This window comes from Heterodontus francisci, chromosome 20 (assembly GCF_036365525.1).
Source record: "Heterodontus francisci isolate sHetFra1 chromosome 20, sHetFra1.hap1, whole genome shotgun sequence".
Classification (NCBI taxonomy): Eukaryota; Metazoa; Chordata; class Chondrichthyes; order Heterodontiformes; family Heterodontidae; genus Heterodontus; species Heterodontus francisci.
In genome coordinates, this window is record NC_090390.1 from 31,344,098 (window position 1) to 31,370,576 (window position 26,479).

General features: G+C 40.5%; 1 protein-coding gene across 10 annotated transcripts in view; it reads right to left on the reverse strand.

Annotated features, from left to right (window-relative positions):
• Positions 1–2,064: 2,064 nt before the first annotated feature.
• The window catches only part of sgms1b (sphingomyelin synthase 1b), a 184,138-nt gene continuing 159,723 nt past the window's right edge, over positions 2,065–26,479 (reverse strand). For all 10 annotated transcript variants that reach the window (XM_068052511.1, XM_068052507.1, XM_068052509.1 and 7 more), the window contains 3 exons: positions 15,096–15,249; positions 6,382–6,548; positions 2,065–3,688 (listed from right to left, as the gene is read on the reverse strand). In XM_068052511.1, the coding sequence (XP_067908612.1) occupies positions 3,503–3,688; positions 6,382–6,548; positions 15,096–15,249 (507 nt within the window). In that variant the 3' untranslated portion in view covers positions 2,065–3,502. The remainder of the gene's footprint in view (positions 3,689–6,381; positions 6,549–15,095; positions 15,250–26,479) is intronic.

Here is a 26,479-nt window from a genome sequence, read left to right on the forward strand (position 1 = left end):
ACAGAGATATGGCCTGAGAGATCTTTAGAATTATGAAGGGGGTTGATAGAGTAGGCATGGAAGAAATGTTTCCTCTTGTGGGGTAAGTCAAAAACTAGGGACCATAGATAAGATGGTCACAATAAATCCAATGTTTAGGAGAAACTTCTCTACTCACAAGTGTGGAGAGAATGTGGAACTCACCATGATATGAAGTGGTTGAGGTAAATAGAATAGATACATTTATGGGGTAGCAAGGCAAGGACACGATAGAGCAGGGAATAGAAGGATATGTTGATAGGGTTAGATGAATTAGGATGGGAGATGGCTCGTATGGAGACTAAACACTTTAGGTCGAATGTCCTGTGACAGTGCTGTAAATTATATGTAGAGCTACAATTTAAATCTATGCTGTAGCATTAAACATAAAAACATGAGTAAAATTGTGTACATACAGATAACTTATAATAGGAAGGGGTAGGGGAGATGGGAGAAGAAAGCAGGATCAATTTGGGAAAATCAAAACAGGCTAAAATTCACTGAATGGTGTCAGACTTGTTTTGGCACTTTGCACATAATCAAAACTAGCAATGACAGGGAGATTTAAGGGAATTTTTCAATAGGCTTTCCTCCCTAAATCCAACACCAGGATAGCAGAACCATGAGCAACACTCAGAAAAATGCATTTGTAAAATATGCAGTGGTGCTGTGGAAATCATTCATAAAAAGTCAAGCGTTAGAAGAAAGTACAGAGACATATAAATCTCACTGCAGAATGAACTCTTGTTTAAATGAGACATTAATATATTTAATTATTGTGAAACTATAAAAGCCTGACGTATTTGTGCTTTCACCTTATTCCTTTTAATAGCATTTGGGTATTTTGGAACGTTTAATAAATATTTGAGTTAATTTAGCAATTTATACACAAAGCCTTCAACAAAAGGTCAACTAGCCATGTTGTTAAAATTAAAATGAAGTCTTTAAATGAATGAGATAATATGCGAGATTTTAACTCATTTAAAAAGTACCCACTGACAGTTAAAATCAGGTCCCATAGCTCAGTTTTATGTACATATAGAGATACAAGTGTCCGAGACAAAAAAGGGAAATAAAGATTCAGATTTCCAGCATCAGTAGTATTTTGCTTTTATCTTAGGGAAAATAAAGAGGTGAGCATGGGACATGGGCACATGAAAGAGGAAAAGAGAGCACTCACATAAACGAGTGGATGAAGAAAGAAAAAACGACTTTGATTTATACAATGCCTTTCACGACCTCAGGACTTTCCAAGATGCTTTACAGCCAATGGTTGTCATTGTTGCAATGTAGAAAAGGGCAGCCTATTTGCGCACAAAAAGCAATGTGGAAATTATCAGATAATCGATTTTCAGGATATTGATTGAAGGATAAATATTGGCCAGGACACTTGCTCCTCTTTGAAGTAGTCCCATGGGCCTTGTACGTTCAACTGAGAGACAGATGGGGTCTCAGTTTAACATCTCATCCAAACGATGGCACCTCCGACAGTGTGGCACTTCCTCTGTACTGCACAGGAGTGTCAAACTAAATTTTTGTGCTCAAGTCTCTGGAGTTTTACTTGAACCCTCAATCTTCTGACTTAGAGGTGAGTGCTAAGCCACAGCTGACACACTGGGCAAGAGAAAAAGAGAGAACATAAATTCAGTAATGGGAATCCAGTAAATCAACTTTTGAGCAGGCACGTTGATGCTTATACAGAGTATCCCAAACCTCCATCATAATTCCTCATATTCCTATAGAATGTGGGAGGGAAAAACCAACATAAATACCATGTATTGTTGGATAAAGTTTATAATTATCATTGAGTTGACGGTGAAAAAGCAGTCAATAATCATGGATGTGTTCACATGCAGGTCCATTTACTCCCCTCTCCTTTCCTCATTGAAAGTCATGCAAAACAAGGCCTAGTCAGGAAAATTAAACTGACAATAGCAAGGCAGAAAGAATTCAATGAGAGGATCTCAATTTAAAAAGAATCCAGAAACATATTTTAGAACAATTTCCAAAGGTGTATTAACATGTAAACAAAGGGAAAGTAAATGCTTACATTTAAAGCTTTTTATTGTCCATCCTTCACCATAATTGTTTTACAATACAAATATCACCTCGTGTATACACAAAACTACAGAAAAGAACTTTCTTGCACATAAAATACAGAATGGAGATCATATATTTTGCAATAAAAAACTATTCTCACATTGGCAAATAGACTTCATTTTCACTTGACTTCTGATTTGGGTGAGACTACATGCATTATTTGCACAAATATAATAAAATTTATAGAAATAGAGTATCTCTGTAGCTGATTTAACAACTAATGGGTCAGAGGAGCATGGATACTTTGCTAGTACATTAACCTCTGCACATATTCAATTTTTTGCCTTCATGTTATGACTTGATATTTAAGAAAAATGCAAAATCTGTAAAAAGGAAGTTGAAATACAACAGTTAGATTTGTAGTGTTGTACTTCCCATTTATATAATAAAATAATTTACCTGTACAGTAATATATCTAACAGGACATGCCCATAGTTAGTGAACTGAATATTTCCATTTTCTTTTATTTTGCACCCAATATCTCAAAGTATTCAAGACAAAGAGTGCACAAACATTAACTACAAAACTGAATGCTCACTGTTGAGCTTACATTTTGCAATTCTGCAACAGTTAATTATTAACTCAATACTCAAGGTAATATACATATAGGCTTTTGAGTTTTCATATACTACATCTGAGACCACCTACTGACCATACAATCAGGACAAGAAAAGGCACTAGAAAACAAACAATATCGGTCAAAATTTCCACCCAGTGCTGATTTCATTCTTGCTATATGTGAATGTTGGAGTCCACCATTATATGCAGACCTCATTTTAAATACTTGAAAAACTGCTGTGTAGATTTTTTTTTTGCACTGCCACATTCATTTAACATAAACAACAAGAATGATTGTTATAAAACATTTTTGCACTTGTTTCTTTTGCCACATTGGTTCCAAAATGCACAGTTTGTTCGCAAACAGAACTCAATGCATATATTCATCAACCATCTTTAATATCTAAACATATTTAAGAAAATGGCTTTTAAGCCCAGTCTTTGGGGCACGGATTATTAAAGATGAATTTCTGATTGAAAAAATACAATTTATCCCAGACATCTTTGCAGACATATGCAAAAGAAAACACTAGCAGACAGGACACAATTGCCACTGATGCAGTTAATATCAAATACAATTGAACGTGATTTTGTGTTTATGGCATATACCAAAGACAAAAAGACAACTAACAAAAGGAGGTTATACAGTGCATGTCAACTGATTTTGTTCTACATAGTCCTTTGGAAAGATCACAGTGCTGACCAGTTAATTGGAACACTTAAATAAAAGTGAACATTGCAAGACATGAATTAGCAGAAAGTTCACTATGGCATCAGCTCAAGGGGAATTTTCAGCACTTTGCACAGTCTCTCAGATTATCTGGTGTTATGTATCAGTCACTAATCTGCTGTATTTAACTTTTCTCCCAAAGAACTGTGATACGGATGACCAGGAAAGTGGCAAATGATATGTACGAGGTACAATGCCTTGAACGTTGCTTTCCAAAAAACGAAAGAATTTATACCACCAAACTTGGGATAGAAAATTAGTCTTGGAGGGTTCTTTTAATACCTTAAAAAAGGAATAACATGTTAATTAGATCATACTTGTGGAACAATTAACAAAAAGTAAACATATTATAATTCAGGAGTGTTATGTATGGAGAGAATGCAGCAAGCCAGTAGCAAGCCAGCAAAACCCTCATATTGGGTAAGCAGTTTACAATTTTCTTTCTGCAGGAAGCTTTTATATTCAGTATATTCTCTCGACAATATACTGAAACTTCCAATATTTTACCCCAGTTAACCGTCTTCCCAATCACCTGCCAGAATTTTTGTGCGACAAAGTCTGAAGCATGAGGCTTTTGAATTACTTTTTGTTACTTAACATTTTATTTCCTTGGTCAATAAAATCAGATCATGTTTATAAACACTATTTCTTTCCATTCCCGTGCCTAAAGTACCATTAGACATATTTGCAAGGCTAAAAATGTTTGGGATTCTCAATTATGCTAATTTCCATTCTGTACAGCTCGGGGGAAGAGAGCAGTGGGGGAAAGCAAGAGCGGAGACATTATGGCAGATAAGAGAACTTTCACTGTACTTTTTTCGTATCACAGAATTCCCGGTGCTTTAATAGAAATTAAAGAAGGCCTCGTGTTAAGAGTTATAGTTATAGAGTCATTACGGCACAGGAGGCCATTCAGCCCATTGAGACCATGTCAGCTCTCTGTAGAACAATCCACTCAATCCCATTCCTCCACTCTATCCCCATAGCCCTGCAAATTTATTTTCCTCAGGTGCCTATCCAATTTCCTTTTGAAATCATTAATCATCTCCGTTTCCACCACCCTCGTAGGCAGTGTGTTTCAGGTCATTACCACTCACTGCATTGTATCTCTTACTCAAAACCTTAAATTTGTGTTCCTTAGTTCTTGTCCCGTCAGCTAATGGAAACAGCTTTTGTCGATCCTATCCAAACCTGCCAGAATCTTGTACACCTCTATCAAATCTCCCCTCAATTTCTTTTGCTCCAAGGAGAACAACCCCAGCTTCTCCAACCTAGCCTTGTAGCTAAATTCCCTCATCCCTGGAACCATTCTGGTAAATCTCCTCGGCACCCTCACAAGGACCCTCATATCCTCCCTAATGTGTGATGATCAGAACTGGACACAATTGGGGCCTAACCAGAGCTTCATAAAGGTTCAGCATAACTTCCCTGCTTTATTACTCAATATCTCTATTTATGAAGCCCAAGATCCCATATACTTTGCTAACCACTCTCTCAATATGTCCTGCCACCTTCCAAGTTCTATGAACATGAACCCCCAGGTCCCTGTAAGTTCTTTAGAACTATGCCATTACGTAAATACTGCTTCTCTCTAAACCTTTTGCTAAAATGCATCACCTCACACTTCTCGGTTTTAAATTCCATCTGCCACTTGTCTTCCCATTGTGCTAGCCTGTCTATGCCTAGTTGCAGTCAATTGGTATCATCCCCACTATTTGCCACACCTCCATGTTTGGTATCATTGGAAAAAGTTGAAATTTTACTCTGTATTCCAATATCCAAGTCATTCACATATATCAAAAAAAAAAAAGAGGTCCTAGCACTGACCCCTGTGGAATCCACTGTATACCATTCTCCAATCTGAAAAACAACCATTTACCACAACTAGTTTCATGTCCTTAAGCCAATTTTTTTTACCCAAGCTGACATTGACCCTCATTCCCCGAGCCTCAATTATGTTAACCAGCCTTTTATGTGGTACTTTGTCAAATGCTTTCTTAAAATCCATAGAGACAACATCCATTGCATTCCCTTCATCAATTTTGTGTTACTGTATCAAAAAATTAAATTCGACTAGTCAAACATGATATCTCATGTGTACAAGAAAACTGATATTAAGACTATCACTTAAAAAAATGAACCTTTTATATTTGTAAGTTTCCTTATCAACTGTTTGTGATGAAAAGACTAAATGAAAGAAAGACGTTCTCCAAACCATGCACTTATTAGACATAGGTAATTAAGGTGATGGAACAATCTTACGTTTTGCACCAAACACAATCTTCAAATTCTGGCCAACTTTGAGTGACTGCATATTTTAATTTTCTACCATAGATATCTTACTGTTCACAATCATGTAATATACTAAAAGCTTAGGTTACTGATAAGGGAGGGATTTGTAAGGTAAATGCCATTGTAATTATGAATATACTACAGGGAGAGCAGGCTCACCTGCTTCTGGACTGGATGCCACTCTATTCTTGACTCTCCACTGCTATTCACATCCCTCCAGGTCATACTCTCTTCTCGCTGGCTCTCTCTCTCCCACTTACCCTCCATGTGTGCAGTGGTAGCAGCATGTGAAAGAGTCAGCACACATTAAAAATCAAAACTTCCTACTGCGGGAGCTATATGCATGTTATATGTGGGCCATAGATTGTTATTTGTTTCTTTTTGTTAAGGATTCTTGACTGGAAAGATACCAGATGCATGGCATTTATACTGCAAGGTCCAAACCATGACCTTTTCAATTTCAGGTCCATTTCAGTTTACAACTGGTAGCATAAACAAAGCAAACCATGCCACAAATTCTCCTAGATATGTGCATAATCCAATTTAGCCAAATCTGGGAGAAAGCCAGAATCAGCCTTAATTGACACATACAGAGAGGCATTTCAAATGGGCTCATCTTTTATTTAAATAGTCCAATAATGGACAATGCTATCAATATATTGATTTCACAAGCAGGGACTTACTTGCTGGTTGGCCATGGTATGGTACCACCAAAAAAGACGTGTAGTGATATAATATGCCACCACTACATCCACAGTGTAGTGGTCATGTGCCAGAAGAATGCAGAAAACCCCAACAATACTGAGAATCCAGCAAGACCAGTGATACCACCACCATTGTTTTGGAGAATCTGAAAGAAATAAAATGGAAACTTATCATTTACTACAATGTTGGTGGTCTGCAACATAAGAACAACATGTATTTATAGAGCACCTTGAACGTAAGACATCCCAATGCACTTCACAGGCATTATAAAACAAAATATGACACCGAGCCACATACGGAGTTATTAGAGCAGATGACCAAAGGTTTGGTCAAAGAGGTAGGTATTAAGGAGTGTCTTAAAAGAGGAAAGTAAGGTAAAGAGGCAGAGAGGTTTATGAAGGGAATTCCTGAGCTTCGAGCCCAGGCAGCTGAAGGCACAGCCACCAGTGGTGGAGTGGTTAAAATCAGGGATGCTCAAGAGACCAGATATCTTTGGAAACTCTGCATTTATGCACAGAATAGGAAGAAATGTCATTAGCAATTGAGGTGATCCAAATATGTACATTGCAGCCACTAAACTGTAGTTGTATAAAACTTGAAAAACATGACATGCAAAATGTCAGCTCACAATATAAATATTTCTCACATAGTATATACCAAACCAGCCTACCAGGTATCACCAATATCTTTTATTTAGTTTTCATTCTTACAACAGTGCTTCCGTCATTTCAGCAAGCTGAATTTTGTACATATAATTAGTATATATAGAAAATCTCCAGTGATATTACTGGTAGTTTGAGAGCTAGAGTGCTAATTTATAATGATTACCAAAATTTCACAACAGCATAAATGCAGCAGCATTTTGCCTATTGGTGTAATACAGCAAATTTATTGAACCAATCCATTACATGACTGACAATTTTATTGATACTGAAAGTAACAGTTCTTTCAAGATATAGGATTTATCCGATTCTCCTACAACGTCAGAAAGTTTAAGATGGAAGCAACTTTGTTCATCCCTTTCCAAAACTATAGTCTCAGTAATTAATAGCTTTTTCTTGCCTCAATAGTCGATTTCCACCATTTACTCCAAATTTGTTCATTCTTCCCTTCTCTCCACAGAATCTTTTTTCCCCATTATTTACATAATTGCAATTGCTTTTTTCTCACACTTACTCCTCAGTGGATTTGTAATAAATCCATCCAATCTAGTTTCTAATGTACCCATAACAGAGACCAATCTAGTTAAATTTGCCAATGACATCCAATGTAACACTTACAACTTGCTGCACCCCTTGTCCTCTTGATCCCTCTACCACCTTCAACATTATTACCCACTCAAGAATTCCTCCACTGCATTTGTGTGGTCCACTTCCACAGCTTAGCACTCATATGGTCCCATTCTTACAAATACCAACACAGTCACTACAACTTCTTTAACAGTTTTCTTATGCAGCAGAGTCACTTCTCCTGTATCCCAGGGCTTCATCATCCCACATCCTGTTCATCATCTGCATCAAGCTTGACTCAGTTCATAGCACTACACTTGCCTCTGTTCAAATATTCTATACTAGTTTTTTGAACTCAATCTCAGCTGGCAATCCAGTGATTACTACATTGTTGAAGGCGCTGTCCTTTTGTTAAGGTGGCAGTTCAGTTGGACATTAAAAATCCCTTGACGCCAACATTCTTTTCTCAATCAATACCAAACAACAGACTTACTGGTCTTCAATTGCATTGTTTGTGGCATGTTGCTGGTGTAGAATGGCGGCTGCACTTTCCTACAGTCAGTATGCTTCAAATAGTACTTGATTGTGTGAAGTGCTTTGAGACATTCACTATAAAAGGCACCGATCAATGAAAATACTAATTACTCTGGTTTTTCCATTTTAAAAATGACCAGTAAAAAGTTCCAAGATATTGAAAGCCTACAATAAGTAATACTTAAAAAATTCTCTCATCTCTACAATCTTGGCAGGCTTTCTCTTTCTTCACTCTTGTGCAAACAGGTGTATTTCAGAGAAAAATGACTAACTGACTTTGCTAGCTGGTTAGAGAAGTGGAATGGAACATAAACAGAGAAACAGAAGAAAGGCGAGACAGTGGGGAAATAAAGATGGGCAACAGTGAGAGAAAAGGGAAAAACAAGAGGGAGAGCAAGAAAGTCACAATAATTGAAGAGAAAGAGTAGAATGAGGAGGGAAATATAGTAAAGTGTGGAATGAGACACAGTTGTCAGAGTCATAGAGGTATAATGGCACAGAAGGCAGTCATTTGGTCCACTGAGACCATGCCAGCGCTCTGCAGAGCAATCCACTCAGTCCCATTCTCTGATCCCTTGGTCTGAGGTCACTCTCCCTGTGAGTTCCTAGCCAGTAAACATTGAATACGTTTGATTATGGCTGAATAGCCTAACAAGTCAGCCAAACCAAACCCTGACCTCCACCAACATATGCTCCATCCAACAATGGTCACTGTTTAAAAGGCAGGAGTGCAAGCTCTGACTGGTTTTTCTCCATTCTAGCCTGGTGCACTCAGAATAACTGCAATGCTCCCATGTCCCTTCTCAGAGTCATAGAATTATAAAGCGCAGAAACAGGCCCTTCGGCCCATCACACACCAATCTATTCTAATCCCATTTTCCAGCACTTGGCCCATAGCCTTTTATGCTATGGCTTTTCAAGTGCTCATCTAAATACTTCTTAAATGTTGAGGGTTCCTGCCTCTACCACCCCTTCAGGCAGTGTGTTCCAGATTCCAACCACCCTCTGGGTGAAAATGTTTTTCCTCAAATCCCCTTTAAACCTCCTGTCCCTTACCTTAAATCTGTGCCCCCTGGTTGTTGACCCCTCCGCTAAGGGAAAAAGTTTCTTCCTACCAACCTTATCTATGCCCCTCAATTTTGTATACCTCAATCAGGTCCCCCCTCAGCCTTCTCTGCTCTAAGGAAAACAACCCTAGCCTATCCAGTGTCTCTTCATAGCTGAAATGCTCCAGCCCAGGGCCTGGAGCATTTCAGCTATGAAGAGACACTGGGTATGTTAGGGTTGTGTGAATCCTGGTGAATCTCCTCTGCACCCTTTCCAGTGCAATCACATTCTTCCTATAATGTGGCGAGCAGAACTGTACAGAGCTGTGGCCTAACTAGCATTTTATACAGCTCCATCATAACCTCCCTGCTCTTATAGTCTATGCCTCAGCTAATAAATGCAAGTATCCCATATGCCTTCCTAACCACCTTATCTACATGTGCTGCTGCCGTCAGTGATCTATGGACAAGTACACCAAGGTCCCTCTGACCCTCTGTACTTCCTAGGGTCCGACCATCCATTGTATATTCTCTTGCCTTTTTAGTCCTCGCAAAATGCATCACCTCACACTTCTCAGGATTAAATTCCATTTGCCACAGCTCTACCCACCTTACCAGCCCATCTATAAAGTCCTGTAATCTAAGGCTTTCCTCCTCACTATTTAAGACTTATTGAGCATGCCTCCTATATTCACATCTAAATCATTAAGGTACACTACAAACAGCAAGAGTCGCAGCACCAATCCCTGCGGTACACCACTGGTCACAGGCTTCCGATAACAAAAACAACCCTCGACCATCACCCTCTGCCTCCTGCCATTAAGCCAATTTTGGAACCAATTTGCCAAACTGCCCTGGATCCCATGGGCTCTTACCTTCTTGACCAATCTCCCATGCAGGACCTTATCAAAGCCTTACTGAAGTCCACGTAGACTACATCAACTGCTTTACCTTCATCTACACATATAGTCACCTCCTCGAAAAATTCAATCAAATTTGTCAGACATGATCTCCCTGTCAAAGCCATGCTGACTATCCTTGATTAATCCCTGCCTCTCATCTGGGCCTGGGAATTTATCCACTTTTAAGCCCGCTAAAACCTCCTCCCCTTCAATGCTAATTTGTTCAAGTATATCACAAGCCCCCTCCTTGATGTCTACACCTACATCGACCTTCTCCATAGTGAACACAGATGAAAAGTAATCATTTAAAACCTCACCTACGTCCTTCAGCTCCTCACACAGATTGCCACTTTGGTCCCTAATGGGCCCTACTCTTCCCCTTGTTATCCTCTTGCCCTTAATATACTTACAAAACGCCTTGGGATTTTCCTTTATCTTGCCCGCCAGGGATTTTTCATGCCCCCTCTTTGCTCTCCTAGTTTACTTTTTTTTTTAGTACCCCCCTACACTTTCTATACTCGTCTTGGGCCTCAACTGTTTTCAGCCCTCTGAATCTGCCATAAGCCTCCTTTTTTTTACCTTATCCAATCTTCTATATCCCTTGATAACCAGAGTTCCCTGGACTTGTTGGTCCTACCCTTCACCTTTTTGGGAACATGTTGGCCCTGAACACACTCTATTTCCTTTTTTGAATGACTTCCACTGGTCTGACGTAGACTTTCCTACAAGTAGCTGCTCCCAGTCCACTTTGGCCAGATCTTATTTTATCATATTGAAATCAGCCTTTCCCCAATTCAGTACCTTTATTTCCAGTCCATCTTTGTCCTTTTCCATAACTACCTTAAATCTTACAGAGTTAGGGTCACTATCCCCAAAAGGCTCCCCCACTGACGCTTCTAGCACTTGTCTGGCATCATTCCCTAAATTAGGTCCAGTACCACCCCTTCTCGTGTAGGACTTTCTAGGTGCTAGCTCAAAAAGTTCTCCTGGATGCACTTTAAGAATTCTGCCCCTTTAAGCCTTTTGCCCCAAGGCTATCCCAGTTAATATTGGGGAAGTTGAAATTCCCCATTACCCTATTATTTTTACACCTCTCTGAGATTTGCCTACATATGTGCTCCTCTATCTCTCCCCGACTGCTAGGAGGCCTGTAGTACACTCCCAGCAAAGTGAGAGCCCCCTTTTTGTTTTTAAATTCTACCGATATGGCCTCATTTGAGGAACCTTCTAAGATATCATCCCTCCTTACTGCAGTAATTGACTCCTTGATCAATAGTGTAATGCCACCTCCTCTTTTACACCCCCCTCCCCCCCACCCACGCCTGAAAATTCTATACCCTGGAATACTGATCTGCCAGTCCTGCTCTTCCCTCAACCATGTCTGTGATAGCAATAATATCATATTCCCATGTGTTAATCAATGCCCTCAATAAGACTCCTTGCATTAAAATAGATACAATCCAGCCTAGTATTATTCACTTGCACTTTAACAGGTCTATATTTGCTCTGCCTTCCAGACTGACTTAGTTTCTCTTCTATATTTGGCCATACATAACCCCCTACTGTACCTCCACTCTGTACCCCATTCCCCTGCCAAATTAGTTTAAACTTCACCATTTTCTCCACCCCCGCCCCCACACAACAGCACGAGCAAACCTCCCTGCAAGGATGTCGGTCCCGTTCCGGTTCAGGTGCAATCCGTCCGACTTGTACACATCCTACCTCTGCCAGAAACAGACCCCGTGATCCAGGAAACTAAAGCCCTCCCTCCTGCACCAACTCTTCAGCCATGCATTCATCTGCTACTATTCCTATACTCACTACCACGTGGCACCGGGAGTAATCCAGAGATTACAACCTTTGAGGTCCTGCTTTTTAATCTGCTACCTAGCTCCCTAAATTCTTGTTGCAGGACCTCATCCCTCTTTCTATGTCATTGGTACCAATGTGAACCACGACCTCTGACTGTTCACCCTCCCCCTTCAGAATGTCCTGCAGCCGCTGCATGACTGCCTTGACACTAGCACCAGGAAGGCAACATACCATGCTGGAGTCACGTTTGCGGCCACAGAAACACCTATCTGTATCCCTTACGATAGAATCCCCTATCACTATAGCTCTCCCACTCTTTTTCCTCCCAGCTGAGCCACCCGTGGTGCCACAGACTTGGATCTTGCTGCATTCCCAAGAAGCTATCTCCCTCAACAGTATTCAAAGCGGAAAATCTGTTAGAGTGGGAGATGGACCCAGGGGACTCCAGCGCTACCTGTCTGGTTCTTCTACTCTGCTTGGTGGTCATCCATCCCCTTTCTGCCTGAGCAGTCTTTACCTGCGGTGTGACTGTAACCACCTCCCTGAAAGTGCTATCCATGATGATCTCAGCCTCGCAGATGCTCCACAGTGTCCCCAGCCGCCGCTCCAGATCATAAATGCGGATTTTGAGTAGCTGCAGCTGGAGACACTTCACGCAGACATGTTCGCCCTGGACAGTGGAAGTGACCCTGACTTCCCACATTGCACAGAAGGAGCACTCCATGTTGCTGAGCTGTCCTGCCATGACTTATCCTTAATTTACTCCCTTAAATTACTCAAAGATTAGAGATTATTTACACTAGGGCCCTTGATTCCCTAAAAAGCACTACTTACAATATAAAACTGTAGACCTTACCTTTCTCTTTACTTTAGTTATTAACCCAGCTATTTACTGATACTGATTCTGAATGAACCATTTCTGCACAGAGCAGGATCAAAGCTGGGGCCTTTTAAGTTGGTGCAGTTCTGTATCATACCAGCTTGTACACTATAAACTGAGCTACTAGAAGCGAACGGCAATATTAACATAACTTCTTCACTTATCTGGTATATTCTCAATTATGTATTTCCACAAAAATACAATGAAAATCTGCATAACTTACAGGACAGTCGGACCAAAATCTCAAAATGGAACTTCACTGTCAAAAATGAAGTTAATGAAGAGTTGCTTGGAGAAAATTAATAGTTTTAAAACAAAGGGAGCAGCAATAAAGGATAACATTAAGGAGATTTATTTTTCAACAACATTTTAAATCATGACTTTAATCGATCTACATACTGCTGCATTGCAACTCCACATGCATTAGAGTGTAGTTTAACTGTTTGGAGATAAGAACATAGGAGTAGGCCATTCAGTCCATCGAGCCTGCCCCGCCATTCAATACGATCATGGCTGATCACCCACTTCAATGCCTTTTCCCCACACTATCCTCATATCCTTTATGTCATTGGTATTTAGAAATCTGTCAATCTCTGCTTTAAACATACTCAGTGACTGAGCTTCCACATCCCTCTGGGGTTAAGAATTCCAAAGGTTCACAACCCTCTGAATAAAGAAATTTCTCCTCATCTCTGACCGAAGTGACTTCCCCCTCATTTTGAAATGATTCCCCTGGTTGGGGAGTCTAGAAGCAAGGGACAACATCTTAGTTGCATCTACCGTGTCTATTCCTTTAAGTATTTTGTAGGTTTCAATGGGATCACCTCTCATTCTTCGAAACTCTAGAGAATACAGGCCCAGTTTCCCCAATCTCTCTTCATAGGAGAGTCCCGCCATCCCGGGAACAAGTCTGGTGAACCTTCGTTGCACTCCCTCTTTGGCAATAATATCCTTCCTAAGGTAAGGGGACCAAAACTGTACACAGTATCCAGGTGCAGCCTAACCAAGGTTCTATACAATTGAAACACGACTTCACTATTTCTGTCCTCAAATCCTCTTGCGATAAAGGCTAACATACCTTCTGAATTGCTTGCTGCACCTGCATGTTAGCTTTCAGTGACTTATTGACAAGAACACCCAAGTCCCTTTGTACATCTACACTTTCTAATCTCTTACCATTTAAGAAATACTCTGCACATCTGTTCCACCTACCAAAGTGGATAACCTCACATTTTTCCACTTTTCATTATAGCAAACTTGACATTACATTTAATCAACCTGATAGTTTTAAAAAATGAAATATAGATTTTGAAAAAGGATAAACTGTCAGTGATTTTACTAAAATATAGTGATCTTATTAAAATAATTATGGCTCCTTAAAAAGTAACGCGCAAGGTCTGAATTAGCACTTCAAATGAAAACAAAAGATTGCAAGTGCTTTTTAAACCTGTCACATTAAATTTGAGAAAGGAGCCAAAAAGTCATCCAATAAATAAAAATGTAGCTTGTTTTGGCACATTTATTTTACAATAAATGGACATGGTTAAGGGGAGAATAAACCATTCAAAATGTTTGGAATGGCAAAAATCAATGTAACAGAAGATTCAAGCCTCACCATTTTGTCTTCCACTTACATTAAATCGGCATTCAAATTATAAACCTCTTGAACAGCCTCTACGAATTTAATTGGAGTGGCCTGAATGTAGAACCCACTGCCACTGTATCGACACTATTATATCACCTTCAAATTCAGCATATCTGACACTAAGCTGCAAGGTTCACTGAGACCACAACGATAAATTGCTTTCCCCAAATTGGAGTTTGAGGCAAATTACAGATTTTATAGCATTAGTATGTCAGTCATCTCCATTGAAATCTGTAATTAGCCTGTTTGATATTGGGTTACCCCACAGTTGCTCAATGTGCAAAAAAAGTAGCAAGTAGCAAAATTGATGTCAGCATACACCTACTTCTATTCTTCACATCCCTTTGATCTTCTACTGTTGCACATATTTGGAGAAAGTTTGTACTGAATCCAAATTGCAACGTCAAGAAATGCTCCCCATTGTTACTGAATGCAGTGTTCCAGCACACCTTGTATCTAAAGCTGTTATAAGCAAACATGTCAGAACTACTTGAATCTGTGGCTCTCTGTAACCTTCAGCATCTTAAAGTTATTACTTTGCTGCCCCTTAGCTTGGGGTGAACTATATCTTGATTAAGTCCAAATACACTCAAAATCTAAAGAAAAATAGTCAACATAAATTTTTTAAAAAGGAGGAAACTTACACTCTTTGATAAATAAGTAGGTGAGTGTTAGCATAACAGTGTGGCCACTGTACAGGTAGTCTCCACACATGGTGTGCGCTCCTGTGATTGACAGCCCACCTCCAGCTATCATCTTCATAATTCTCCTAAACTGTGCTTCCACATCTCCAAACAGCTGCAAAATGAGAAAGAAAAACAATGTCTTAAATCAAACTGAAATAAAATTACTAGGACTGATCAAATGTTAAACATGGAAAATGTAAAGTAACATGGTGCTTGCAATAGGTTGCTTTGGACCACAAACTATTTTCACTTTGCTGCGTGCACAGTAACTTCTCTCCGATTAAAAACGCACTTGGAGAGTTTAAAGGCGCACCCTCCGGGATGATAAACAGCTTCTGGACCCTAAAATAAAAGCAAAATACTGCGGATGCTGGAAATTTGAAATAAAAACAGAAACTGCTGGAAATACTCAGCAGGTCTGGCAGCATCTGTGAAGAGAAGCAGAGTTAACGTTTTAGGTCTGTGACCTTTCATCAGAAGCAAGTGAAGTGGTGGTGGTGGTGGGGGAGAAAGAAAGCAAAAGGTAAGGTGTGTGATAGGGCCGAGGGCAGGAGAGATTAACTGACAAGAAGGTCATGGGGCAAAGGCAAAGGGAGTGTGCTAATGGTGTGGTGAAAGACAAAACATTAGTGCAGAGAGTGTTAATGACAGAATAGTGAACAGCTGTGTCCAAAAGCACAAACGCACAAAATAAAGTTTAAGGCAGGCACATGGTAAAAAAAGAGATATAACAAAATAATAAAAAAGGGCCAGTCATGCAGTGAAATTATTGAACACACTGTTCAGTCCACAAGGCTGTGCAGAGTCCCTGATCAGAAAAAAAGGGGCTGTTCCTCGAACTTGCGTTGATGTGCACTGGAACACTGCAGCAGGCCAAGGACAGAAATGTGGGCATGGGAACAGGATGGTGAATTGAAATGGCAAGGAACTGGAAGCTCGGGGTCATGCTTGTGGACTGTGCGGAGTTCCGAACTTCCGGTCTTTGCCCCATGACCTCCTTGTCAGTTAATCTCTCCAGCCCTCTGCCCCATCACACACTTCCCTTTTGTTCTTACACCCCACCCCCCCCCCCCCCATCCCCTTCACTTGCTTAAAACCCAATTCTTTTCTAACCTTTGCCAGTTCTAATGAAAGGTCACACACCTGAAACGTTAACTCTGCTTCTCTCTCCACAGATGCTGCCTGACCTGAGTATTTCCAGCACTATGTTTTTATTTCAGCTTCTGGACCCTTAAGGTTTCATGACTCTGCAAAAGTTAATAACTGTCCAGTTCAGCTCAATCCTTGCCAGCAGTAAGTTTGCCACTTTGTTTATCCTTATAAACAAATTGGCTCAGCATGTGATCAGATGCACTATAGTAAACCTTACAAATCATCTCAAAAGGCAGTTCCTTGCACAGTGTTCGATCGATCCTTTTTTCAAGTTACTGGTCTCAATAGAATGAGACATCAGTTTTGCTGGAATAAATCAACCAATATTTGTTTGATTTGCAGACTGCAACACAGGACAGGTTAAAAAGACAGTGTGCTAATGTAGTTTACAACAGGTTTCACATACTCCTCAGATGTACTGGTATCTGAAACAGCCAAAGTATTTAAAATCAATCCAACTTTTATACTTATGTTACTCTGGCACCAAGTGATTTTGACTACTGATATTGCTGCTTGGGATTGGGACAAAAACTTGAATTACAGAAATCAGTGGGCCTTGGTGAAAATGAAGGAATGTCAGAATAAAATTTCTGGGCAGATCATGCAATTAATGTTACATCACCAAAAATAGGTTTGATATTTCTAAATGCACAACCCAAAGAAAAATCCAACTTTGTGTTCAGCATGTATTTAACAAATATTAAGCAATTCAATCAGGGTACATTCATATGAAGTACCCAAGCTATATCCTTGGGTACAATGGTAATTTGCTTCGAAACATAATATTCATGTTTCATCCTAAAAGATATCTAGGGGTAGGTATGTTGGGCAAACATTCACAAGAGATAAATTTGTAGCTTTTGAGAGGAGGAGGCAGCAGCTCACTCCAATAGGCAGAGAAAATGACTGACGAGATCGTTCATATCTCTGCAACATTCTCTGTCATGGGTGAGATGATGGCGTAGTGACAATGTCACTGGACTAGTAATCTAGAAGCCCAGGCTAATGCCCTGGGGACATGAGTTCAAATCCCACCACGGCAACTGGTGGAATTTAAATTCAATTAATTAATTGAAGGTCAAACATGGGCAAGGAAACCTCCTACTGATTATCACCTACTGCCCCCCTGATGAGTCAGTACTCCTCCTTGTCGAACACCACTTGGAGGGAGCAATGAGGGTGGCAAGGGCATAGAATGCACTATGGGTGGGGGACTTTAATGTCCATCACCAAGAGTGGCTTGGTAGCACCACTACTGAGGGAGCCCTGAAGAACATATCTGCCAGACTGGGCCTGTGGCAGGGGGTGAGGGAACCAAGAGGGGAAAAACCGATTAGACCTTGCCCTCACCAATCTACCTGGTGCAAATGCATCCATCCATGACAGTAAAGGTAGGAGTGACCACTGCACAGTCCCGTCTTCACAGTGAGGATACCCTCCATCATGTTGTGTGGCACTACCACCGTGCGAGATGGGATAGATTCAGAACAGATCTAGCAGCTCAAAACTGGGCATCCATGAGGCGCTGTGGGCCATCAGCAGCAGCAGACTTGTATTCAACCACATTCTGTAACCTCATGGCCTGGCATATCCTTTAATCTCTCATTACCATCAAGCCAAGCGATCAACCCTGGTTCAATGAAGAGTGCAGGAGGGCATGCCAGGAGCAGCACCAAGCATACGTAAAGATGAGGTGTCAACCTGGTGAAGCTACAACACAGCACTACTTGCATGCCAACAGTAGAAGCAGCATGCGATAGAGCTAAGCAATCCCACAACTGATGGATCAGATCTAAGCTCTGCTGTCCTGCCACATACAGTCGTGAATGGTGGTGGACAATTAAACAACTAACAGGAGGAGGCGGCTACACAAATATCCCCACCCTCAATGATGGGGGAGCCCAACACATCAGTGCAAAAGACAAGGCTGAAGCATTTGTAACCATCTTCAGCCAGAAATGCCAATTGGATGATCCAGCTTGGGCGCCTCCGGAGGTCCCCAGAATCTCAGATTCCAGTCTTCAGCCAATTCGATTCATTCCAGGTGGTATCAAGAAATGGCTTAAGGCACTGGATACTGCAAAGTCTATGGGCCCTAAAAACATCCTGGCAATGGTACTGAAGATTTGTGCTCCAGAACTAGCCCCACCCCTCGCCAAGCTGTTCCACTATAGCTACAACACTGACATCTACCTGACAATGTGAAAAATTGCCCAGATATGTCTTGTCCACAAAAAGCAGGACAAATCCAATCCAGCCAATTACCGTCCCATCAGTCGAGAGGCCTGCTCAGGTTGGGAAAAAGGAATCCGACCCGAACGCGACCGCACCACAGCGGACCCGAGCCCAACCCAGCCCGTGTCCCTCCAATTTAGCCCCGGGCCCAACCTGACCCGAACCCTCCCCAACCATCCGTTTACTTACCTTCCTGATAATGTACCTGCAAGAAGCTGCAGCGCATGCGTGATGACGTTACAGTGACGTCACTCGCTCACTGCACAGACTCAGTTTCATACCGGACTGCCACTCAGGTAAGTTTTTTTAAAATTTCAATACTTACCAGCAGAGCACTTACCGTGTGTGTCCGGCCCGACCCGATCCAACTCGACCTGGACTCGGTCCGACCCGACCCGAGCCTGAAAGCCAGACCCGGAAGATGGGCCCGACCCAACCTGAACCCGACACATGTCGCCGGGTTCGGGTCGGGTAGCAGGCCTCTACATCAGTCTACCCTCAATCATTAGCTAAGTGATGGAAGGTGTCACTGACAGTGCGATCAAGCAACACTTACACAGCAATAAACTGCTCATCGATGCTTAGGTTGCGTTCCGCCAGGGCCACTCGGCTCCTGACCTCATTACAACAAGGGCAGCAGACGCATGGAAGCCCCTCCAAGCCACATACCATCCTGACTTGGAAATATATTACTGCTCCTTCACTATCGTGGGATCAAAATCCTGGAACTCCCTTCCTAACAACACTGTGGGTGTACAGTAGCAGTTCAAGGCAGTGGCTCACCATCACCTTCTCAAGTGCAATTAGGGATGCCCATATCCCATGAAAGAATAAAAATAATTTTTTTAAAAACATTTGGAAGAGAAAGATATTGGTTGGATTAAGGCCCTTATCCAGATCCTAAATTTTGTTCCACTTCTCACTATATAACAGAATGTGCAAGTGGTCCCCACAATGCTCCTGTTTGTACTTGAATGGTGCTGGAATAAGGGAAATATGTGGGTGGTGGTTAACTAACAAGTCAAAAGATTGAGGTCAGATCCCACTACGAAAACTGACTTCCATAAATTGGGCAATTTGTAAGCTGGCTTCAGAGTAAGAAAAATGACCATGAGCACTGCTGAATGTCCTTCAGGGATGGAAACCTGATCTTGTGTACTTCATTAACTCTTTATGCCCTCTAAAGTGGCCTAACAAGCTGCTCAATTGTGAAAACAAATAGTTACTCAAGGCGGCCCACAACCACCTTCTCAGGGCAACAAGGGACTAGCAATAAGCGCAACCTTGTCAGGCAACCAAAGTACAAATTAAAAGGAAACCAAGGGCCTTAGTATGACTCCATCGCTATTATCATGTACATTAAATGGATGAGTGTTCCTTTGGTGCTATCTCATCAAAACCTTTCTAAATCTTAGCATCACTTTCTAGGAATCTAATTAACAATTGTGATCATATAACTTTTCAAATATAGGTGATGCTTTTAAATATGTTCACTGGCCACTAATGATGTGGCTATTCTGTTGGTCCTGTTTTTGAGCAAGCTCACTGGGCTGCTTAGTCGGTTCCATTAATGGAACACTCACAAGTAGATATAACCTGGTTCTATATGTTTGCTGATGACATACAACTTTACCTTCATACATCACCCCTTGATTCCAAGACTGTTGCTGAACAACATTAAGTCAAGCTTAATGCAGGCAAAAGTGAAGTTATCATTTTGGTTCCTTGTTGGCTCTTAGACTCCAGTTCTTTTAATATCAGCCTTCCCAATTGCTACCTCAAGCCAAGTCCAGTGGTGTGGTACCTAGCGATACTACTCAATTCTACGATGACGTTCCTCGACCTTATCAGCTTCTTTGTCAAGACCATCTTTTCCACTATTAAAACGTTTTCCATCTCAGCCCCAAATCTGCCGCACAGTCACCTAGATTCTAATTCCTATTGTTATTACAGCGAAATCCAACCTAATGCCTTCCAGCCGGCCTCCCCACTTCCATGAACTACCACTCAAAGAATGAACAAACTCGCATCTACGTAATGTCTTTCAGGTCATCAAGATGTCCCAAAGCACTTCTCAACTACTGAAATACTTTTGAGTGTAGTCACTGTTGGACTTATGTGCAAATTGGCTGCCAATTTTTTCTAAAGATCTCAAACAGCAAGACGATAAGAACAAAGAAGAGTACACATTAGTTCAGTACTGAGGGAGTGCTGCATTGTTAACACTGCTATCTTTAGGATAATATATTAAACTAATGCTCTGTCAGCTTGATAAGGTGGATGTAAACAATCCAGCGCATTATTCAAACAAGAGCAGGAGTTGTCCTGGTATCTTGCCTAGCACCAAAGACATTAATCTCATTGTTGTTTGTGGGATCTTGTGCACAAAAATTGGCTGTTATGTTTGACAACAGCAGTGACTGCACATCAAAATAATTAATTGGCTGTGAACATAAAAGTTATGACTTAAATATGAGTTTGCTCTTTTTATTAAATTAAAGTGGCCTCTCCACTGTCCATAGCAATGCTGGAGGCAAGAAGTTAACAGGTGGCCCTTGCAATGATGCAGATTATTCGAAAACACAGATGGCACATTTCTATACCATTACAATACAGCCACCCATATATGCATTTTTTGTCCCCCATGACTTCCAGCAGGAAATTCCAAAAGTTGGAGGGGAAGGGCAAAGATCAAATGGAGAATTCTTGCCCATATCCACTTGAGTTGCACCTGGATTGCTAAGAAATACAAATTTTCTATTTAAAAACAAAGCCATGGGGTGGAAGTACAGTCCAAAATCTTTCCAATGCCAAATGAAACAATCCCCCAGTGAGCTAGGATGGTAAAACTAATATACCATTTATCACAGGGATGAGGGAGGAACATATATGTATCTAAGGGAGGTAGTAGAGGTGGTCAGGTTTATTCAATTATACATTTATTCTTTTTTATATTTTTGATCCATCAGCAAATACTTGGATATGCACTTGAACTGCTGTAACCCACAGGGCTGCGGACCAAGAACTGGAAAGTGGGATTAGCCTGGATTGCTGTTTTTCAGCTGCCACAGATATGATGGGCCAAATAGCCTCCTTCTTTGCTTTAAAGTTCTATGATTCTGCGATTCAAATCCACTGGCAGTTCATCAAAATCTTTCCGCATGAGAATCTTCAGTTGTTCCAGGTGAACCCTCAGGAATCCATATCTCATTAACATTCTGCAATAGAACTTGCACACCTCTGGGAGTACAAGAACTCAACTGACATTAAACCAAAACCACACTTAGCCCAAAATCTCTCTTCCCCCTTTAATATAGCTCTCCTCAGTCCATTATGTCCACAAATGTAATGAGGAAATGAAAGCAAATACATAAAAAAAATTCTACTGCATCTGCATCCTCTCTGGGCTAACGTGTGTGCGCCTCTCCCAAGATCGCGAGCCAATAAACGGACCAGACATAAAATAGTATTTCCTGGTTAATGAGGTTAAATTCTTAAGAGTTAATTAATTCCCTCTACGACAATTCCAAATTGGAAAAAAAAGTTTTACCAGCTGTAGCAATAATAAAACTGGAAAGAAAGTAATTTGGATTATAGCCACTGATTATAAACTGCAGCTGTAAGTTAAACTCAAGCAGAGTGCCTGCAAGTACAATATACACAAGGTAGCTAAGCTCAAATCACTCCTCCACAGGCAAGCACGTATGGGACACAGCAGAACGGCACCCTGCACTTGGCCAGTCTCTCTCAACTGGTATTATTCAAAGCAACTCACTACTGCCAGTAAATCAGGTACAATGCTATTTTACTTCAAGAAATATTCTGCATCAACCATTTTACTGGAACAGAATGTCCTGAAAAGAGCAAAAGTAGAAATAACTATTGAGAGCCTATAAATAAAACTTTAACAGCTAATCCCTCAGATTATAATGTATCTATGGATAATTCATACATTGCTATGCTCCACAATTTCTTGTGTCTATTTTAATTGTTCAGTGTTCCAAAAGGAATTAATAATACTTCATAACATTACAATTCTTCAAAACATTTTTTGGGGAAAACCCTACTTTACTTTGTGTAATTGTATTTGCCTCGTCCTTCCACCCAAAAATCACTTAAAATATTCAAGCTCAGCATATTAAATGGACTTTCTATTTAACTCTTACATAACTAATCAGTTCAAAGATATTTCAGACTGCAGGACTTGGTTTTACCCCCATCCAAAGCTCAACTCAGACACCAAACCACAAACAAACATGCAACCAGAGAGCAATTCAAATGCCAAGCTTCCTTCATTACTGCAACATCAACCTTATACTTCAAGTGTGTACAAAGGAAGAGAGTAGCAAAAGTAAACATGGATCCCTTAGATGCTGAGACAAGAGAAATTATAATGGCGAATAAGGAAATGGCAGGTGTTAAACAAATATTTTGTGTCTGTCTTCACAATCGAAGACACAAAATATACTAGAAATAATGGGGAACCAAGAGTCTAATGAGAGCAAGGAATTTAAATGTAATTAAAAAGAATACCAGAGAAATTAATGGGACTAAAAGCCAACAAATTCCCTCGACCTGATGCCTACATCCTCAGGTTCTAAAAGAGCGGTGGATGCATTGGCTGCGATCTTCCAAAATTTGAGATTCTGGAATGGTCCCAGTGGATTGGAGGGCAGCAAAAGTATCAACACTATTCAAGAAAGGTGGGTGAGAGAAAATAGAGAACTACAGGCCAGTTAGCCTGATATCAGTTGTGGGAAAATGCTGGAATCCATTGTTGAGGAAGTGGTAACAGGGCACTTGGAAAATCATACGATGATTAGGCAGAACCAAAATGGTTTTATGAAAGGAAAATCGTGTTTGACAAATCTATTGAGTTTTTCTGAGGATGTAACTAGCATGATAGATAAAAGGGAACAAATGTATACAGTATATTTTGATTTTCAAAAGGCATCTGAAGGTGCCACACAAAAGGTTATTGCAAAAGATAGAGGCTCATGGGGTTGGGTTAATAGCATGGATAGAAGATTGGTTAAAGGACAGAAAACACAGCAGGAATAAAAGGGTCATTTTCAGGTTGGTAGGCTGTTAATAGTGGGGGGCTGCAAGGATCAGTGCTGGGGTTTCAGCTATTTCAATGTATGTTAGTGACTCATATGAGGAACCAAGTGAAATATATGTAAGATTGCTGACATTACAAAGCTAGATGGGAAAGTATGCTGTGAGGAGCACACAAAGAGTCTGAAAAGGGATATAGATAGGTTAAATGAGTGAGCAAGAATGTGGCAGCTGGAGTACAATGTGGGGAAATTCACTTTCGCATTTAGAAAAATAATATTTTTTAAATGGTGAGAAACTATTAAATATTGGTGTTGAGAGAGATTTGGGTGGCCTTATACACGAAAGACAAAGCTAGCATGTGGGTACAGCAAGCAATTGGGAAGGGAAATGCTATATTGCCCTTTATTGCAGGTGGGTTGGAGTACAAGAATAAGGAAGTCTTGCTGCAATTGTATAGGACTTTGGTAAGACCATACCTGGAGTACTGTGTACAGTTTCATTCTCCATACCTAAGGAAGGATATGTTTGTCTTAGAGGGCATGCAATGAAGATTGATTCCTGAGATAAGTGTTGTCGTCCTATGAGGAAAAATTGAGTTGAACGGGCCAATAGTCTCTGGAGTTTAGCTGGATGAGAGGTGATCTCATGAAAACATACTAAATTCTGAGAGGGTATATGTTGAGAAGGTATTTCCCTTGGCTGTAGAGTCTAGAACTAGGGGGCATAGTCTTAGCATAGGGATGGCCATTTCGGACTGAAATGAGGAGAAACTTCGTCCCTCAGAGGTTTGTGAATCTTTGGAATTCTCTACCCCTAAAGATGTTCAGTCATTGAGTATATACAAGGCCGAGATAACTAGATCTTTGGATTTCAAGGAAATCAAGGGATATGGGGATCGGGTGGAAAGGTGGAGTTGAGGTCGAGGATCAGCCATGATCTTACTGACTGGTGCAGCAGGTTCCAGGGGCTGTATGGCCTATTCCTGTTCCTATTTATGTTTACTGATAAACAATTTTAAATACAACAACCACCACTTATTGCAGGCATGTTCTTCATCTGTCCAAGTAATTATATGCAATGGCAGTATAATATGGTACAGTATTCCCAAATAGGAATGAGATTAGAAGAACATTTTAAGGATTCTGTAAAGCTAGATCCTTCCAAAGAAAGTGGTGAGATATTGAATGGAGCCGAAGTACAATAAGTGGTGAATGGGCTTGTAATGAATGCTTTGAGCTGTTCAAAATGTTTCATGTTAACCAGGAGTTTAATTGGTATGATGCACAGTTTGAAAGAATCTTGGGTTGTTTCCCTCACTCTCCCTCGAGTCTGAACCAAACAGGAGGGGGGAAAAAAAATCGCGAAGTGATCTCACAGGAAAAGGAGTCACGAGGGGTTGAGTATTCTGGTAGGCTTTTAATTTCATTTATATTAATCAACTATAAAGATGATTAGACCAATTAATTAGTATAAAAAACTAAAGCCAATTTGATAATTTGTCATACAATTACAATCAGTGTACAATTAACTAACCAGATCAAAGGGATAAAGTTAAAATTAAACAAGGGATAATAAATACTAAAGGGTTTTGCATTTTTCAGTAAATTAAAATGAGGTATATAGATAATAAGAGTTAAGTAAAACATTTAAGTTTAACTCCCTATAAAATAAATGGAGTTGAGGTATAGATCAGCCACAATCTAATAGAGATGGGCAATAAATGCTGGCCTAGCCAGCGATGCCCACATCCCATGAACGAATAAAAAAAAATAGGCTCGAGTGTCTGAATGGCCTGTTCTTGTGTTCCTATGTTAAACAGTTTGCACGAACACGATTAAAATATTTAGCTAAATATAGATTTTTCTTTTATAGAGTTAGTATTTAAAAATACTGAATTGCTTCCAATTTTTTTCAAAATGAAAAACAGATCAAGTTTTCTGATCAATACATAGGATTTAAAAGTAATTGATATCTGTAATGTTGGGGAAGATACAGCAAGTGAAAAATCAGAATTCTCTGCACATGAGCACTGGGTGCAAGTCAATGGCACTTGACTATTATGGAGTAGGAAAAAAGGATAGAAGTCTGCAGAGGACATAGGTAGTGCACAATTTAATTGTAACTACCCAAGGAGCTGGCCCACTGAAACAGTCAAGCTAGCTGGGACAGGCAGAGAAGTAGTGTTAGAGGTGGTCACCAGGGAAGCAGTGACTGAGCCACAAAATCTGCAGGAACAACAATGTCATTCTCTAGGAGAGGCAGTGAATTTCAGTGCCCTCTACTTTTGGGACCCTGTCAAAAAGGTCTTTCCAGACACACAAATGGAGCAGAATGCCAAGCAACAATAAAAAAAAAAATTGTGTCCTTGAGCACCACAGAAGAGCATTAAGTTTGAGAATTTTCCTCTTCCATTTTTGCCTCCTAGAAACATGCAATCACTTCTACTCACCCAGTGCTCCAGATAACACAGGAAAGGCAGGAGGCTGTGCATGAAATGTTACCCTTCAACACAAACAATTTATCTGTTAATAAATGCAGAGTTACATGCAATTGTAAAGCATGACTGGCTTTAGTGAATAGCAGCAATAATGTGTGCACTGGAGAATGGAAGCAAAGTGCGCAATATTTTTGCAGAAACTTATTTTTCTATTAGTATATCACCCATGGCACATGTGGTTCCGGACATGCGTTGGCCAATGCAACAGCCAGTTGAGAATGGAGCAGCTGGATGGAGAATCAAACATGGCACCAGGGTGCAGACAGTTGAGCAAGGTTGAAGCGTGGATGAAATAGGGTGGGTTTCCTGTTACAGGTGAACTGAGAACCTGAAGCAGCAACAGGATTGGTTCTATATAAAGTGTAGCATATTTGCTCGATTATATATACACACGCTA